Raw genomic sequence first — 15,773 nt, forward strand, 5'->3', positions numbered from 1 at the left:
GACCATTGAACTGAGAACAGGGTCCCCAATGAGGGAGTTAGAGAGAGGATTGAAGAAGCTGACGGGGCTTGCAACCCCATAAGAACAACAATACCAACCAATCAGAGCTCCTAGGGACTAAAACACCATCCAAAGACTACACATGGACAGACCCAGGGCTCCAACTGCAAATGTAGCAGAGGATCGCCTTGTTGGGCACCAAAGGAAGGAGAAGCCCTTGGTCCTGCCAAGGTTGAACCCCCAGTGTAGGGGAATGTCAGTGCGGGGAGGTGGAAGGGGTAGATGGATGGGTGGGGGAACACCCTCATAGAAACAGGGGAAGGGGGAAGGAGATAGGGGGCTTATGGACAGGAAACCAGGAAAGGGATAACATTTGAAATGTAAATAAAAAATCCAATAAAAAAAAGATATGACTGTTATAGAATAAGCAGACTAAATAACCAGAATGATAATAAAAATGTAACACCAGAAAAAGAAGGAAAACAAGGAAAGAAGGGTAGGAGGGATGGATAGGAGAGTTGTGAAGACAGGAAGCTGGGGCTAGTTTGGAAAGTGGGGGCTGGTAGAGTAGAAAGTAGGGGTGAATGTGGCCACAGGATACCATATGCAAGCACGAGATTGTCCAAAACGAACAAATGAAAATGTAAAACATGTCAGGGGGAAATTTCAGTTAAGAAAGGTAGGTCCCAAGATGGACAGGGCTGCCCTCGGCCTGAGGGAGAAGATGTTATCGTCCACAGTTTCTTGCGTCCTGGGTCAGTTCAGGAAGGAAATTGTGCAAACAGCTATGCAGGCAAGCTAAATGTCAGGGCAAAGCTTCAGCCTGCAAGCTCCAGGGACAAAGTGGGGCCAGGAGAGAACTGTGATAGCCTTCTGCCCTGCTTCTTCTTCCCAAGAGCAGAAGACTGGATCTTGACTTGGGGATAAGGGAAGCTATGGACATAGATTTCATATACCTGCTTTGCCTGGGTGAGTCTCCAAGGCTGTGACAGTTGCTTGACTATGTGAGAAAAAGTCCCAGTGGGGGGTGACTATGGAAATGCACAAATGAGTGTTTGTATGGATGTGAGAGGCAGGGGTGAGGTGGGGGTAGGGCAGGGGCGTCTCAAGTACATCAGGACCAGCGTCTCACCTGAAAGACCCTGTTTACCGCAAGAAGTGCAAGCCCCATGGAGTCTCTGCATCTCCTTTCTGGGCCCCAGAGTCTTGTTTAGTCACGCACTAGATTAGAAAGCTGTTGAGGCATAGGACCTGCCAATCACAGAGCTAATGGTGTGATGCAGATTCTCCCAGCCATCCGAGTCCTTGAGTCAATTTCAACACCCTAGGTTTGAACGTAACCTAGTGGACCTGGCCTCAGTGCCTGAAGAGGAAGGTGGAATCCTTGGCTTGGTTATATTACATAGCAGCTCCCCTTTAAGAGACCTCTAGTTCCTCCCTGGAGTAAGGTTAGGGATAAGGTGTGTGGGGTGAGGTGACAATCAAAATGCTGCATCTGCCCTGTTCCTTCCTCTTTTTCTACTCACAGCCTTCCCCTCCACCACCCCCAGGCCAGCGCTCTCCTCTCTGTTATACCTTACAGAGAGAGTCTCCATCCACAGTACCGCCAAACCTCCGGCGGCCGTAGGACACAGGGTAAACAGCTCCTCCAGGAAATATCCTGATACACACTCTGTTGGTTCAAAATAAAGGAAAGTGATTTTCTGTGTTACACAAGCTCCAGAGATCAAGGCATAGATGGGAGGGAGATCCTGCTCCGTGCCTTTCTTGTTGTAGCTTTTGTAGCTTCTGGTGGCAACTGGCAATGTGTTCGGGGGCATTGCTTCTTGTTGTATTGTTTTACAGTTTTTTGGGTTTTTTTTTTTAAGATTTATTTATTTTATGTATGTGAGTACATTGTAGCTCTCCTCAGACACACCAGAAGAGAGCATCGGATCCCATCACAGATGGTCGTGAGCCACCATGTGGTTGCTGGGAACTGAACTCAGGACCTCTGGAAGAACAGTCAGTGTTCTTAACCGCTGAGCCATCTCTCCAGTCCCTGTTTCACAGTTCTAAATTATATTTTTAAAGACAGGGTGTCTTAGTAAGGGCTTCTGTTGCACTGAAGAGACATCATGACCATGGCAACTCTTACAAAGAAAAGGATTTTATTAGAATTAGCTTATAAGGGCTGGAGACTTGCTTGGTCCTGTGCTGACCGCTGCTGTGGCGTCACAAAACTTCCCACGAGAGAGGGTAAAAATATCCAAGGTACATTGATTTTTAAACAGTTACTGAGGTGAGAGTCTCAGAACATTAAACCAGCCACTTGAAAGTCTACACAGCAGGGACAGTTGGTATATTCACAGTATTGTGCAACCAGCACCTCATTTCTAGTTCCAAGATATTGCCATCACCCCCACAGAAACACTTTGCTCATTAAGCTCCCCACACCTCCTGCTCCTGGCATCTACTAACAAGCTTTCTGTCTCTGGATTTGCATATTCTGTATAAGGTATGAAACAAAATGACACAATGTCTAATCCTTGGTTCCTTGCTTTTTAGTTAGCATGGTTTTTTTTTTTCCAGTTCATCCTCTTCCCTGTACCTCCCAAGGGCAAAGATCACAACACTAATTAATGCCCACTCTATATGAAGACTGGGGTGAATCTAGTGTTTTGTGCATGCCAGGTGAACACTCTACCAACTGACTTAGAACCCCAGTCCCGGATCAATGTCTGTCCTGATTGGTGTTAATTGCAAATATGACATGGCCTAGAGTCACCTGAGAGGAAAGCTCCCCTAAGGAATTACCTAGGTCATCTTGGGCATGTCTGTGGGGGATTGTCTTGATTATTAATTTATACAGGAGGGCCTAGTCCACTGTAGATGGCACCATCCCTAGTCAGGTAGGCCTTGGATATATAAAAAAGCCAGCTTAAGTATGAACCTGGGTGTGATGGTTTGCATATGCTCAGTATATGCTCAGCCCTGAGAGTGGTACTATTAGGAGGTGTGGCCTTGTTGGAGTAGGTGTGTCACTGTGGGTATGGGCTTAGGACCCTCACCCTAGCTGACTGAAAGTCAGACTTTCACTAGCAGCCTTCAGATGAAGATATAGAACTCTCAGCTCTGCCTGTACCATGCCTGCCTAGATGTTGCCAATCTCCTGCCTTGATGATAATGAACTGAACCTCTGAACCTGTAAGCCAGCCCCAATTAAATGTTACCCTTTATAAGACTTGCCTTGGTCATGGTGTCTGTTCACAGCAGTAAAACCCTAACTAAGACACAGGGTGAGTGAGCCAGCAAGCAGTCCCTCCATGGTTTCTGCCTCTAAGTTCCTGCCCTGTTTTCCCTCAGTGACAGATTGTAAGCTAAATAAACCCTTTCTTTTCCAAACTGCTTTTGATGGGAGTCTTTTTGACCACAGAAACAGAACAAAACTGGAACAGATTAGAACTTAAACAAATAGCTATCATTCCAGATAGGACACTGATATGAGGTCAAAGAAATGATTCTGTTACAGATGGTCTGTCTGGACCAGGTATTTCCAGGTTTGGGATGTTTTGTTCAAATAACTGGAGGCATATAAACAAAAGGTAAAGTAGCGAGGGGTTTTATTCAGAAGTAAAGAGAAAACAGCTCAGATACACTGCAAGAGCACAGCAGGCTACTTGACCTAGAGGGCTCAAGAACCCGTGATCACCTCCTGGACCTTTTTCCTTTGTTGTGGGTCTAGAAGGAGGAGCTGGTAGATGGCTTTTTGGATCTGATTGATCATCTTGGATATGTAAGCCTTTGTTCGCTGTGCATGTCTTTACCCATGATGCATCTGATTTTAGTCATGCATTGGGATAATATTACTATTATTGTTAATTAGCAATTAATATTGCTAAGTTACAGGAATTTCCCCCTAAACACTTATGGGAAGGACATGTTTTGACTTACTTTATATGCACCCCAAACCTCTTCAGCCTGATTGACCTATTTCCTTTAGTTTCAAGAAAAGCTTTAGGATGTTTTGGGCCACAAAAGAAAAGTTACCAAGCAATTGTTAGGCGATGACCTAATGCTGTTTTGTAGCCAGGTGTACGTTTGTACATGGCAGAGGTCCCAGGTTGATACATTTATTGTATGGAAAACCGTGTGCACATTACTCTAGTCCAGTGGCATCCTGGGCTGCTCAACTGTCTCTACAATTTCCTACCTGAATTCCACCCAACTCTATCTTGGTAAACCAGTTAGTTTTACTGAGAGGATAAGAGATTACTTACAAGAACTGGGCTAGCAGAGTCAGCCACATCATGAAAAAGATGACTCCAGCATAAGGCACAACTCCTAAAAGCTGCATCTCGGGGTTGGGGATTTAGCTCAGTGGTAGAGCGCTTGCCTAGCAAGCGCAAGGCCCTGGGTTTGGTCCCCAGCTCCAAAAAAAAAAAAAAAGAAAAAAAGAAAAAAAGAAAAAAAGAAAAGAAAAAAAAAAGCTGCATCTCGTGAACTGTCTGCAAATTCTACAGACTGGAGAGTTTCTTCTCACAGCAGTGGTTACTGCCTTTCTTTTATATATGTATATGTATATGTATATGTATTTATGTATACAGTGTTCTGCCTGCATGTATGCCTGCAGGCCACAAGAAGACATCAGATCTCATTACAGATGGTTGTGAGCCACTATGTGGTTGTTGGGAATTGAACTCAGGTCCTCTGGAAGAGCAGTCAGTGCTCTTAACCACTGAGCCATCCCTCCAGCCCCGGTTACTGCCTTTCTAACCACCACCACCACCACCACCACCACCACCATCACCACCACCACCACCACCACCACCACCACCACCACCACCACCACCACCACCACCACCACCACCACCGTGTGGGGATTGGGGAGGTGTCTTGTGAATATCCTGAGCTGGGAAAACTTCTGGAACCTTGCCGGTTTTGTTTACTCCCCGAGCCTTGTGAGTTCCATTCACTCCTCCAGTTTTATACTCTCTTGCTTCTAAGCCAGGAGGTAGGGTTTCAAGTCAGGGGAAACAGGTACTGAGCAGTGTCTTACTGAGGTTTCTCTTCCAGGGCTGTGCCTGTGTTATGGAGATGAGGACGAGAACGGTGAGTTTCCGTCCACGTGACCTTCAAGTGTTCCGGTTCCCATTCGCCACTGTCCTGTCCGTGACCTTCTACTTCTGTAGCAGCTGTAAAATGTTATTGCTCTGAAGGGAAAGGTATCCGGGCAGTCGGGAGCCAAGGAACACCACAAGGTCACACTGCACAACAAACTTCACACTAGAGATTTATTGGGACAGACACAAGAGGGTGACTGCCTCTGCTCAGGTGAGGAGCATCAGAAAGCTGAGTAGAATAGACTTTATACAGGGTTTCTTGGGGGACCGAGTTTTCCAGGGTGGGGATTGGTGGGATTTCAAGTCCTGAATTTGAGACGAACTGAGACAAAGCAACTTTAGGGAGAAAGGGTTTGTTTTGGCTTTCCGTTTGAAATTGCAGCCCATCCTGGTGGGGAAGTCACAGCCACAGGAGCTTGAGGAAACTCATCTCATTCCATCAACAGTCAAGTATTAGAGAATGGTCAGATGAGATGGTTCACCGACAACCTTGAACCCACAAAGTAGAAAGAATCAACTCTCAAAAGTTGTCCTCTGACATCCATATACACATTGTAGCACGCATGCATGTCATACAAACGCGCCCCCCCCACACACACACACACTAAAATGTTTATTTTATGTATATGAGTATTTTGGTACACATTTGTGCAGTACCAAAAGAAGCCAGTAGAGGGCATTAGGTCACCTGGAACTGAAGTTACTACAGGCAGTTGGGAACTGCTATTTTTGGTCCTCGCCAAGAGCAGTCAATGCTCTCAAACTTGATCCGTCTCTCCATCCCTAATATTAAACAACAGCAACAACAACAAGAAGAACAAAATAAGTTAAATATTTTAATCATGTATATGCATGTGTGTTTGTGTGCATAAATGCAGGTGCTTTTGTAAACCAGAGGTGTCAGATGCCCTGGAGCTGGAGTTATAGGTGATTAAGAGACACTTGACATGGGTCCTCTGGAATATTCTTAGCTATAAAGCCATTTCTCCAGCCTTAAGGATATTTTAAGAATGAGAAAGCAATAAATCCTTGTGATCAGATCTCTTTCTCCTTCAAAATATTCTTGCATTTATTAATGTACATGGGTTTGTGAGATGTGAACATGTCACAGCATGTATATGGAGGTCAGAGGATTTTTGAGTCAGTTTTCTCCTGTCAAAATGTGAGTTTAGGGGATCAAACTCAGATTATCAGGCTTCGCCGTGAACACTTTTATCAGCTGAGCTCTCCTACTAACCCTCTTCATTTTATGCAATTGAAGGCCACAGCCTAGAGAATGTTTCCACCCATAGTGGATGGATCTTTCCAACTCAATTAAACTAGTCAAGATATTCCCCCACGGGCAAAAAGCCTGTCTCCGTGTTGATTATAGATTTCATTAAAGCTCTAATTGAGATTAACCATCACACTTTTAACCCTCACAATTCTAGAAGGGGTTTACTGTGATGAAGAGTCAATTAACTCTGAATTCTTTTCAGAGGAACTTCCCAGGCCTTCCATCAGTGCCTGGCCCAGCTCTGTGGTCAAGTGCAGGAGTAACGTCACTCTCCGATGCGGGACTCATTTCCAGAATGTTACAGTCACTCTGGGGAGGTTGCACAACTCTCAGTACCAGCAACAGAAGAAGTCACCGGGAAAGGAAGCTGAGTTCCACCTCACTAACCTGCAGCCTGAAGACGCCGGGGGCTATTTCTGTACTTACAGAACAGCAGCCTCCCACACGTGGTCAGGACAGAGTCAGCACTTACAGTTGGTGGTCACAGGTGAGCAGAGCACCCTCAAACCTGCTCCTTGTATGTTTTAAAATTACAGTTATCTGCTTATCATGCGTGTACGTGCGTACACATGCATGCCACAAGCATGTGTGAAGAGGTCAGAGGAAAATGTGTGGTACTTGGTTCTCTCCTTCACTGTGTGGGTCTGGGGATCAAACTCAGGTTGTTATACTTAACAGCAAACACCTTCACCCATTGAGCCTTGAAGTTTTAAAAATCTTTTTGATGTTGGTCCTCACCACCTGCCGTGTGTGAGGCAGGGTCTCCCTTTTGTGTTGTTGCCTCGTACTCCAGGCTGACTGACAGCCTTCAGGGGTTCATCAGTCTCCGCCTCCCACCTCACAGTAGGAGTACTGGGATTACAAAACTCATTTCTTTTATTTTTAGTTGTTTTATTTATTTATATTCCAAATGTTACTCCCTCTCTAGCCACCCCCCAAGAGTTCTTCACCCCTCCCTTTTTGCCTCTGAGAGAGTGCTCCCCCCCCACCCTCTCCCAGTTCCTCCCACGTCCCACTTTCCTGGGGCTTCAAGTTGCTACAAGATTAGGTACATCCTCTCCCACAATCCTCTGCTACATATGTGCTGTGGGCCACAGACCAGCGCCTGTATGCTCTTTGGTTGGTGGTTCAGTCTCTGGGAGTGCCCAGTGGTCCAGGTTAGTTGACACTGTTGGTCTTCCTATGGGGTTGCAAACCCCTTTAGTTCCTTCAGTCCTTCCCCTAATTCTCCCATAGGGGTCCCCGTACTCAGTCTAATGGTTGGCTGTGAGAATCTGCATCTGTTTCAGTCAGGTGCTGGTAGGGCCTCTCAGGGGATAGCCATGCTAGGCTCCTGTCTTCTGCCATCCTCCTGATTGAATTTATCCTGATATCCAGCAGTTTCTGCCCTCTGGCTGAATGAGATGAGTCTTTGTGGAACTCGGGTTCTTAATACTTAGTCCTTTATCCACTAAGTCATCTCCCAGCCTTACTTCTTGAATTTTATAATAATAACAAATATAATTATGTTTTTATGTTTATATTATTATATAAACATATATTTGTAACTAATCGTATTTATATCTTCATATTCTTAGTTTTATAATTAGAATTGTTATAATTAATAAATAGATATAATTGATTATATTTATAACTGAAAAAGAAGAAGAAGAAGAAGAAGAAGAAGAAGAAGAAGAAGAAGAAGAAGAAGAAGAAGAAGAAGAAGAAGACGACAACGACGACGACAAAGTTGGTGTTAGCCAGGATGTCTTTTAACCCACTATGTAGTCAAGAATGGCCTTGAACTCCTGATGCTCTTGTTTTTGCCTTCTGCTGGGATTATAGATGTTCCCAATACCTTGTCCCCTCTTTTAATTAAATTTTTATTATTGTACATTTCTTCTACACAGTGATAGGGTTAATGACATTTTCCTCCAAGTATATAATTGTTTGGCTTTATCGGCCCCTTACTACCTCTGCCCCAATATACACCCTCTTCCCAAATGGTCAGTTTAGTTTCATTTGTGGACACGTTCCATATTCTGTAATAGGACTTGGCTGGAGACTCCAGGAAGCAATAAAGGTGCAAAGTCCCCTCAGCAGGGACTGGAGAAGTGGGAGCTGAGTGTGGAGAATGAGGGTCTGTCTGATGATTCCAAACAGGCCTTGATGCTGTTACCATAGATGAATGTCTCAGCAAAGTGAATTAGAAAATCTGATGTACAGTAAGGTCAGTAGATCAGGAGAGGAATATATGATGTGCCAGAGGACACAGAAGAAACAGAAACTTATCACTGGAGTTTTAGAGCTAAATACAAACACTAGAAGTTCTAATGGCCGTGAGTTAAAATCTATTATGGCTATAACATGTGACTGATTTCTAGGTGATGAGCACGTGATTGGAGCACCAGTGGTTACAGGACTCAGGAAGAGGACAGTCAGAAGTGAAACCTCAAAAAGGAAATCATAGGTGGTGAAAGTTCACGATTAGCAGGCCATAGCAGTGTGGCAAATAATCACAAATTTGGAAGCTCAAAACATCTATGTTTTTTTAGACAGGATCTCAGGTAGATCAGGCTGGCCTCAAACTCCTAATATAATCAAGGATAACCTTGATCTTCTAATCCTTCTGCCTCCACCTCTCAAGAGCGGAGATCACAGGTATGGACTACCTCATCCAGATAAGTGGTGCTGGGGGATCAAACCCAGGGCTTGGTGCACAGCAGGCAATTAATCAGCAACTGAACAACATACTTAGCCCCAATGGACATCCATTTATTTGTCTTACAGTTTGTGTGGGCCCAGAGGGCAAATGCAGTCTAGTTGAGATTTCAGCTTTGAGTTGTACAAGGCTGCAATCCAGTTTTCATTCAGGGCTGAGTTTTCATGTGGAAGCTGGATTGGTATAGACTCTTCTTTTTGGTGCTTATTTGGTGACGGTTCTTCAATAATAGCATACTGTCATTGGGATGACACTCCAATGTTCTGCTGTATTTTCGTACTTGTTGGTAAGAAGCAAGGTCTGACCATCTGCTCTCAAAGACGGAGTGTACACAGCTGATTACCAGAAGGAGCTGAGGCTCTTGAGGCTACTTGGAGTCTGTCCATCACAGTTTGGGGGGAACAAGAAACATTCAACCAAAATTACATCTGAAGATGAGCCTTTGGGAGAGAGAACAGGAAAGGCCACTTATCACAGAGTGTTCTGGAATAGAGAAATGATGTAGAAAGGAGGACAGGAAAGAGAAAGAGTAGAATAGAAGATGTTGGAAGATGACCTAGAGCTTAGGCCCTTTCCTAGTTTCATTCCTATTGCTGTGATAATCCCTGACCAAAACAAAACAAAACAAGCAAACAACAACAAAACCCAACAGTTTAGGGAAGAGCTTACTTGGCTTATAACTTTAGATTACAGCCCATCCTTAAAGGAAATCAAGGCAGGAAGTTAAGACAGCTAGTCACAGCCCCAGCCAAGAACTCAATTCCACAGTCAAGAGCAGAGAGAGAATGAACGCACACAAGGCTACTGCTCAGTTCATTTTCTCTACTCTTATACAATTCAGGACCCAAATGTAGGGAATGGTACCACCCACTTTAGGCTGGCTTGATCTTCCCATATCAGTGACCATAAAAGTCTATCTCCCACCCCGTGCTCACAGGCCAACATGGCCTAGAGCATTGGTTCTCAACCTTCCTAGTGCACCGACCCTTTAAAACAGTCCCTCATGTTATGATGACCTCCCAACCATAAAATTATTTTTGTCGCTACTTCATAACCATAATTTTGCTACTGTTAGGAATTGTATTGTAAATATGTTTCAAGGTAGATGTTTGCCAAAGTGGTCTGGACCCACGGTTTGAGAACTGCTGTTCTAGCCAGCCCTTCATTTCTCTCTTCCCAGGTTATCCTACACGGTGTCAAATGCCAATTAAAACTAATCATCACAGGTGTTTAAACTGACTATGGACTTTGTCCAACAGAAAAGGACTCCACTGGTAGCACTGGAACATGAAAATGGAGTGATTTGTTTATATGTGAAGAAATAAAGTTTCATAGTTTCATAGATATGAGAAACAAAGTTATAAAAACAAGGTTTTGAGAAATACATCTGGTGGTCAGGATGCCTATGACAAACTTTTGACCTTTCTGAGAGATACATCTGATGTCATGATGTCCAGTGATATGAAATAAGTTTTGGTGATCAAGATTCTGACTAAGCTAATTAAGACAAAACAAAGAAAAACAACTGTTCTCAGAAAGACCCCCCTACCCCTCCCTGTGGTAAATTCCAAGAACAACTGCAAGATGTCATCCTGACCCTGCCTGACCACCCAGTTCACCCCCTCCCTCTAAGGGACATGCCAACTTAGCCCTTTCCCAGTGATTCACCAAGGCCAGGTGTAGGACTTGATGAGGAAAGTGACCAACTGAGCCAAGAACAGCCCCTTGAGCAAGTCAGCCAATACTTGACCAGATCCTTTGTCCTGTGTACCACCAATGAGAATAGGCCAGCTAACTCTGTTGCTGAAGTTTGCCCTCTGCAACGAATAAAAGTTGTGTCCTTTTTGGGTTCAGGGTTGCCTCTCCCTTCATGGATGAGCAACCCCATGTATGTGGATTAAAAACCTTGTATCCTCATGCTATTGCAGCGGTCACTTTGTCAATCTGTGCTCTGTGGGTTGTGCTCCTGAGGTAAGGCCACTATGGGGTCTTACAACATATGTCTTAAGGGTTCAGGATTTTGGCAAGTAGATTTGGAGGGGACACAAGACAATATTAGTTACTGTGTTTTAGAGAGTGGAGTGCTTTCTCTTTTACTTAAAATCTACTTAATTGACAAAGATTGTACTCTAGATGCACACTGTGTAATGATTATTACAAATGGAATGCATCCCTCAACACCCATACTGTGCATCAGACTCCCACAAACTGATCGCATTATGAATGAACATGTCCCATCTTTCTGTACTGTACATTCTGGAGAGTGATCTCTGATAGTTGTGTTTTCTGTCTTGAATGAGTGAGTTTATTAAATAATAAATAAGGAGAAGAAGAGGGCAATGAGGAAGATGGAGGGAGGGAAGGGGGATGGGAGGGGGTGGAGAATATTGGATACTCAAAAACATGGTGATGCTGTCTTTAATCACAACATTCAGAGGCAGGTGGATCTTTGTAAGTTTCAGGCCAGCTAGGGGTACATGGTAAGACTCTGTCTCAAAAAAAAATAAATAAATAAATAAACTCGATATAAAACCTGATACCAAAACATTCAGTGATAAGCCTAGAAGAGGAGAGGTTGGGCCATAAGTACAAATGAATTATAACTTTCTCACTGCCCCACCCCTTGACCCTGCTTCAGCTGATCAAACCCCTTGTCCAAAAGATCCCACCGCTTCCAAAGCAGTGCCACCCGTTTGGTAACTGGGCTTTCTGGCTCTTGGCTTTTGTTTTGTTTTTCTTTTTAGAGGCAGGGTTTCACTACACACTCGAGGCTAGCCTGGAACTATATAGCGAGACTGGGCGTGAACTCAAAATCCTCCCACTTGTGACTGGAATGCTGGGATGCTGGACATGTGCCGCTGCACATGGAGCCTCTTAGCCATTCTGTTCAACTGTATCAGTGCATTTGGGAGAAGCTACAGATTCTGTGACCTGGTTTTTAATAAACGATCATGTTTATGGCTGGGTGTGAGATGCTTCCTTGGAACTTGCCACGTGTGAGACTCTGCTCAGCCTTCCAGCTCTTCTGACATGTGCTCTCAGGGTCATCTCTTGACGCAGCCACCATTGCTGTCTCCACCATGCAGATGGACTGGGAGGAGGTGGATGCCCCAGACCATCAGACAGCAAACTCATCTTCCTGACCACCTTCAGCTGCCTCTGCATCTCTCTTCTCTTTGTCTGCATCTTCTTTATCTACAGATGCACTCAGCAAGGTGAGTTAAGAGGAGTTATCCGTGCCTTGGAGGGAGAGGCAAGAGAAAGATTCGAATAAGATATGGATGTGGTGGTGCCCACCTTTAATCTCAGCACTGGGGAGGCAGAGGCAGGTGGATCTCTGAGTTTAAGGCAAGCCTGGTTCACACAATAAGTTCTTGGTCAGCCAAGGCTACATAGTGACACTCTCTCTCTCTCTCTCTCTCTCTCTCTCTCTCTCACACACACACACACACACACACACACACACACACACAAACACACACACGAGTATACCTATAAATATGTATGTAAATATATGTACATTCTTCTAATTCTTCTTCCTGGTATGTTTTATAGGTTCATCACATGAAGAGCCCCCCAAGAGGTAGATGAATGCACAGTCCTTGGCAAGCCTCACACCCCCATTTCCTCAGCCCTACCTCCCTATAGCCTGTTTCTGCCTCCCTTCCCCCAGAGTCTTTACCCTCTCCCTCAAGCCTTTCTAACCTATAATTCCATGTTCCATTCATATCTTTCTTCTATCTCCCACTCCCCTTCCCTTCATCCCTCTCTCAAAACTAACTATTCTAATTTACCAAGGCAGGAGAAGGAGGAAGAGGAGGAGGAGGACGGAGAGGAGGAGGAGGAGAAAGAAGTTATAGGTAAGTGATAAGATACCAGAGAATCATGACATGATATGATGGCTGCCTGTAACTTCAGTTCCAGGGGATCTGATGATTTCTTCTGGCTTCCACAGACTGCTACATACACACACTCAGGCACATACACACACAAACATATATAATATTACACACACACACACACACACACACACTGAAATCTGAATATTTGGAGCCTTTGCAGCCCCACAGGTAGAGTGTTGTTGTAAAAATATAAAAAATAAAAAGTATTGTGGTCTTTTACCTCGCTGGGTCTGGCACGGCAGTGTCCCAAGGTATCTACTAGATATCGTGGTAGAAACACATCCCAGCCACGCACTTTCCTACACTCAACCCTCACATAAAAGAACATACAACACAATAATCTTTGACCCAATTGATAAGATATAATTGCCCACCTAAACATACAAAGCCCAGTACCATCCATCCCTTAGGAACATTGATAACAACCTGTAAATACACAGAGCAGAATCTTAACGTCACCTGCCATGGCTTCTCTCTCCTCTGTCCTGTCTCTTCTTCTCTGTCCTAGTCTCCTCCTCTTCCTTCAAACTTCTCTCCCGCTCATCCTTCCTTCTCCTCTAATGATAGGCCTCCTATCCTGTAGTAGAGGGAGAGGGGGTCGCTTTGTCTAATGCCAGCATGAGATAGGTAAGCTATCTCTGAGTTTATTATGTGTATGCTGTTAGCTAGAGGCCACAATTTGATTGTTTAAATGCATCATTGTAAGGTTTCTCTGGGCTTCTCTGTTTCAGTGACACTGAATGATCACACGTGTAAGCACGAACATGAAACCAGCTGTGGTGAGTGACATCTGGAATCCAACACTCAGGCTGAAGCAGAAGACTGAATTTGAATTTGAGGTCAACCTGAACTGCATAAAGAGAGCATATCCAACACACACACACACACACACACCACAAACACACACACACACAGATATACACAGAGACACAGACACATAGACAGAGTCACGGGTATACACACACAGAAACATACACCTACACAGAGAAACAGAGACACACATACATAATATACATAGATACATACATACCGAGATACAAGCTGACATATAGAGACACAGATACATACACAGACATATACAGAAACACACACATACACTTACACATAATTGATATACGCACACAGAGACGCATACACAGAGACACTGATACACACACACACACAGAGAGAAAGAGAGAGAGACATAGAGATGCTGATACACCCAGACAGACACATAGAGACACATGTACATACACACAATCTTTGCTCCCAAAGTTCTGTCGCTCTCGGGTTTGCAAGGCATTGTTTGAATATAGGAAGGCATGAAAGTGTGAACATTTGGATCATCTATATAAATATCCTTAGCTCATGATCAGATTTGGGATAATTTTCTCTTTGTATGATTTTTGGTGTTTGGGTTTTTTTTTTTTTTATCTTTGTTGCCTTTTCCTTTCTTGAGATAGGGTGTCACTATGTAGCCCCAGCTGGCCTGGAGTTGATCGAGTAGACTAGGCTGGCCTTGAACTCTCAGAGATCTACCTGCCAACTACTATGATTTTTTTAAAAAGGCATGTACTATTTTGCTTGACCCTATTTTAATTCTTTAATTTCAAAATAATTCAATCATAATGAAAAAGTAAATAATAAAAATTGAAATACATAGCCTGACATTGTCTAAACAGTGATATTTTGCTTCCTCCTCTTCCTCTTCCTCCTCTTCCTCCTCCTCCTCCTTCTTTCCTCCTTCTTCTTCCCCTTCTCTTCCTCCTTCTTCTACTCTTTTTAGTTTTAAAATTTTTTCTTTTTTTGCAGTATTGAGATTTGAACTCAGGGCTTCACATGTTAGGCAAGCACTCTCCCACTGAAATATATCCCCCCTCCACATCTACCCTTAATTTATTTTCCTTCTCCTCACTCTCCCAGGCACCCATAGGCAAACACTGTGTAAGGCAGTCTATACCTCTCCCATATTTGTTTGTTTTCTTTTTCTGTTTGAGACAGAGTCTCAAGCAGCCCAGGCTACTCTAAAACCAGCCTGAAGATAGCCTTGAACTTCTGATCTTCCTGCCTCCGTCTCCCAAGTGCTAGTACTATAGGCCTGGCTTCATTCCTGTGTATTTTTCCATACTTTTATTAAGTAGGCATAATTTTATTAAATAGTCAATGTATGGTAATATTTATGCTATTAAATACATGCATAAATACATACAAAGTCACTTTTTTTAACCTTTGCAGTATTTGGTACATTCGAAACTTTAAGGCGCTTTTAAATTTATTATTATTACTCTTATTTCATGTGTGTGAGTGGGTACATACCTGTGGAGGTCAGAGGATAACTTGTAGAAGTTGGTGCTCTCTCCTTCCACCGTGTGGGTTCCAAGGATCAAAACTTAGTAATCAGGCTTGTCTGCAAGCACTTTTATCCACTGAGCCATTTCCTGGCTCCATCTGAAATGATTTTGCTGTTGTTGTTTTCAAGATAAAGTTTGCTCTGTGTAAGTCTGACTATTGTAGAATTCTCTCTGTAAACCAGGCTGCCTTCAAACTCAGAGATCCCCCTGCCTCTACCTCCCGAGTGCTGGGATTAAAGTGGTAGCCACCAGGTCAGCCTTGGTATTGCTTTAATCTAAGCTGTAGATTCGAGTTTGGGTCTGAGTAGGAGTTCTGATGTTTCTATATGTTAACTTATATTTTAGGTGTACCCTCCTTGACAATTAGCTTAGTTTAGCCTTTTGGATAGAAGTGACAAAAGGAAACATCAAAGTAAAAAACCTTGAAGGAAGGAAGGAAGGAAAAAAGGAAGGAAGGTAGGT

At 43.7% G+C, this 15,773-nt stretch overlaps 1 protein-coding gene across 1 annotated transcript; it reads left to right on the forward strand.

Moving 5' to 3' along the window:
* The first annotated feature begins 811 nt into the window (after positions 1 to 811).
* On the forward strand, positions 812 to 14,628 carry Vstm1 (V-set and transmembrane domain containing 1). Its single transcript, NM_001447315.1, has 7 exons — positions 812 to 969; positions 5,056 to 5,091; positions 6,581 to 6,865; positions 12,166 to 12,294; positions 12,635 to 12,662; positions 12,878 to 12,939; positions 13,713 to 14,628. Exons 1-7 carry the CDS (start codon positions 936 to 938, stop codon positions 13,766 to 13,768), a joined length of 630 nt encoding a protein of 209 aa, NP_001434244.1. The 5' UTR covers positions 812 to 935; the 3' UTR covers positions 13,769 to 14,628.
* Positions 14,629 to 15,773: the final 1,145 nt, after the last annotated feature.

The sequence above is a fragment of the Rattus norvegicus genome, chromosome 1, assembly GCF_021556685.1.
Source record: "Rattus norvegicus strain SHRSP/BbbUtx chromosome 1, alternate assembly SHRSP_T2T, whole genome shotgun sequence".
NCBI classification, from domain to species: domain Eukaryota; kingdom Metazoa; phylum Chordata; class Mammalia; order Rodentia; family Muridae; genus Rattus; species Rattus norvegicus.

Bases quoted from the DNA above. Each gene is read 5' to 3' on its own strand.
- Vstm1 (NM_001447315.1), top strand. From the start codon at position 936: ATGGACATAGATTTCATATACCTGCTTTGCCTGG. The intron at 6,866-12,165 runs GTGAGCAGAGCA...TCCACCATGCAG, and splicing joins CTTACAGTTGGTGGTCACAG to ATGGACTGGGAGGAGGTGGA. The intron at 12,940-13,712 runs GTAAGTGATAAG...TCTCTGTTTCAG, and splicing joins GGAGGAGAAAGAAGTTATAG to TGACACTGAATGATCACACG.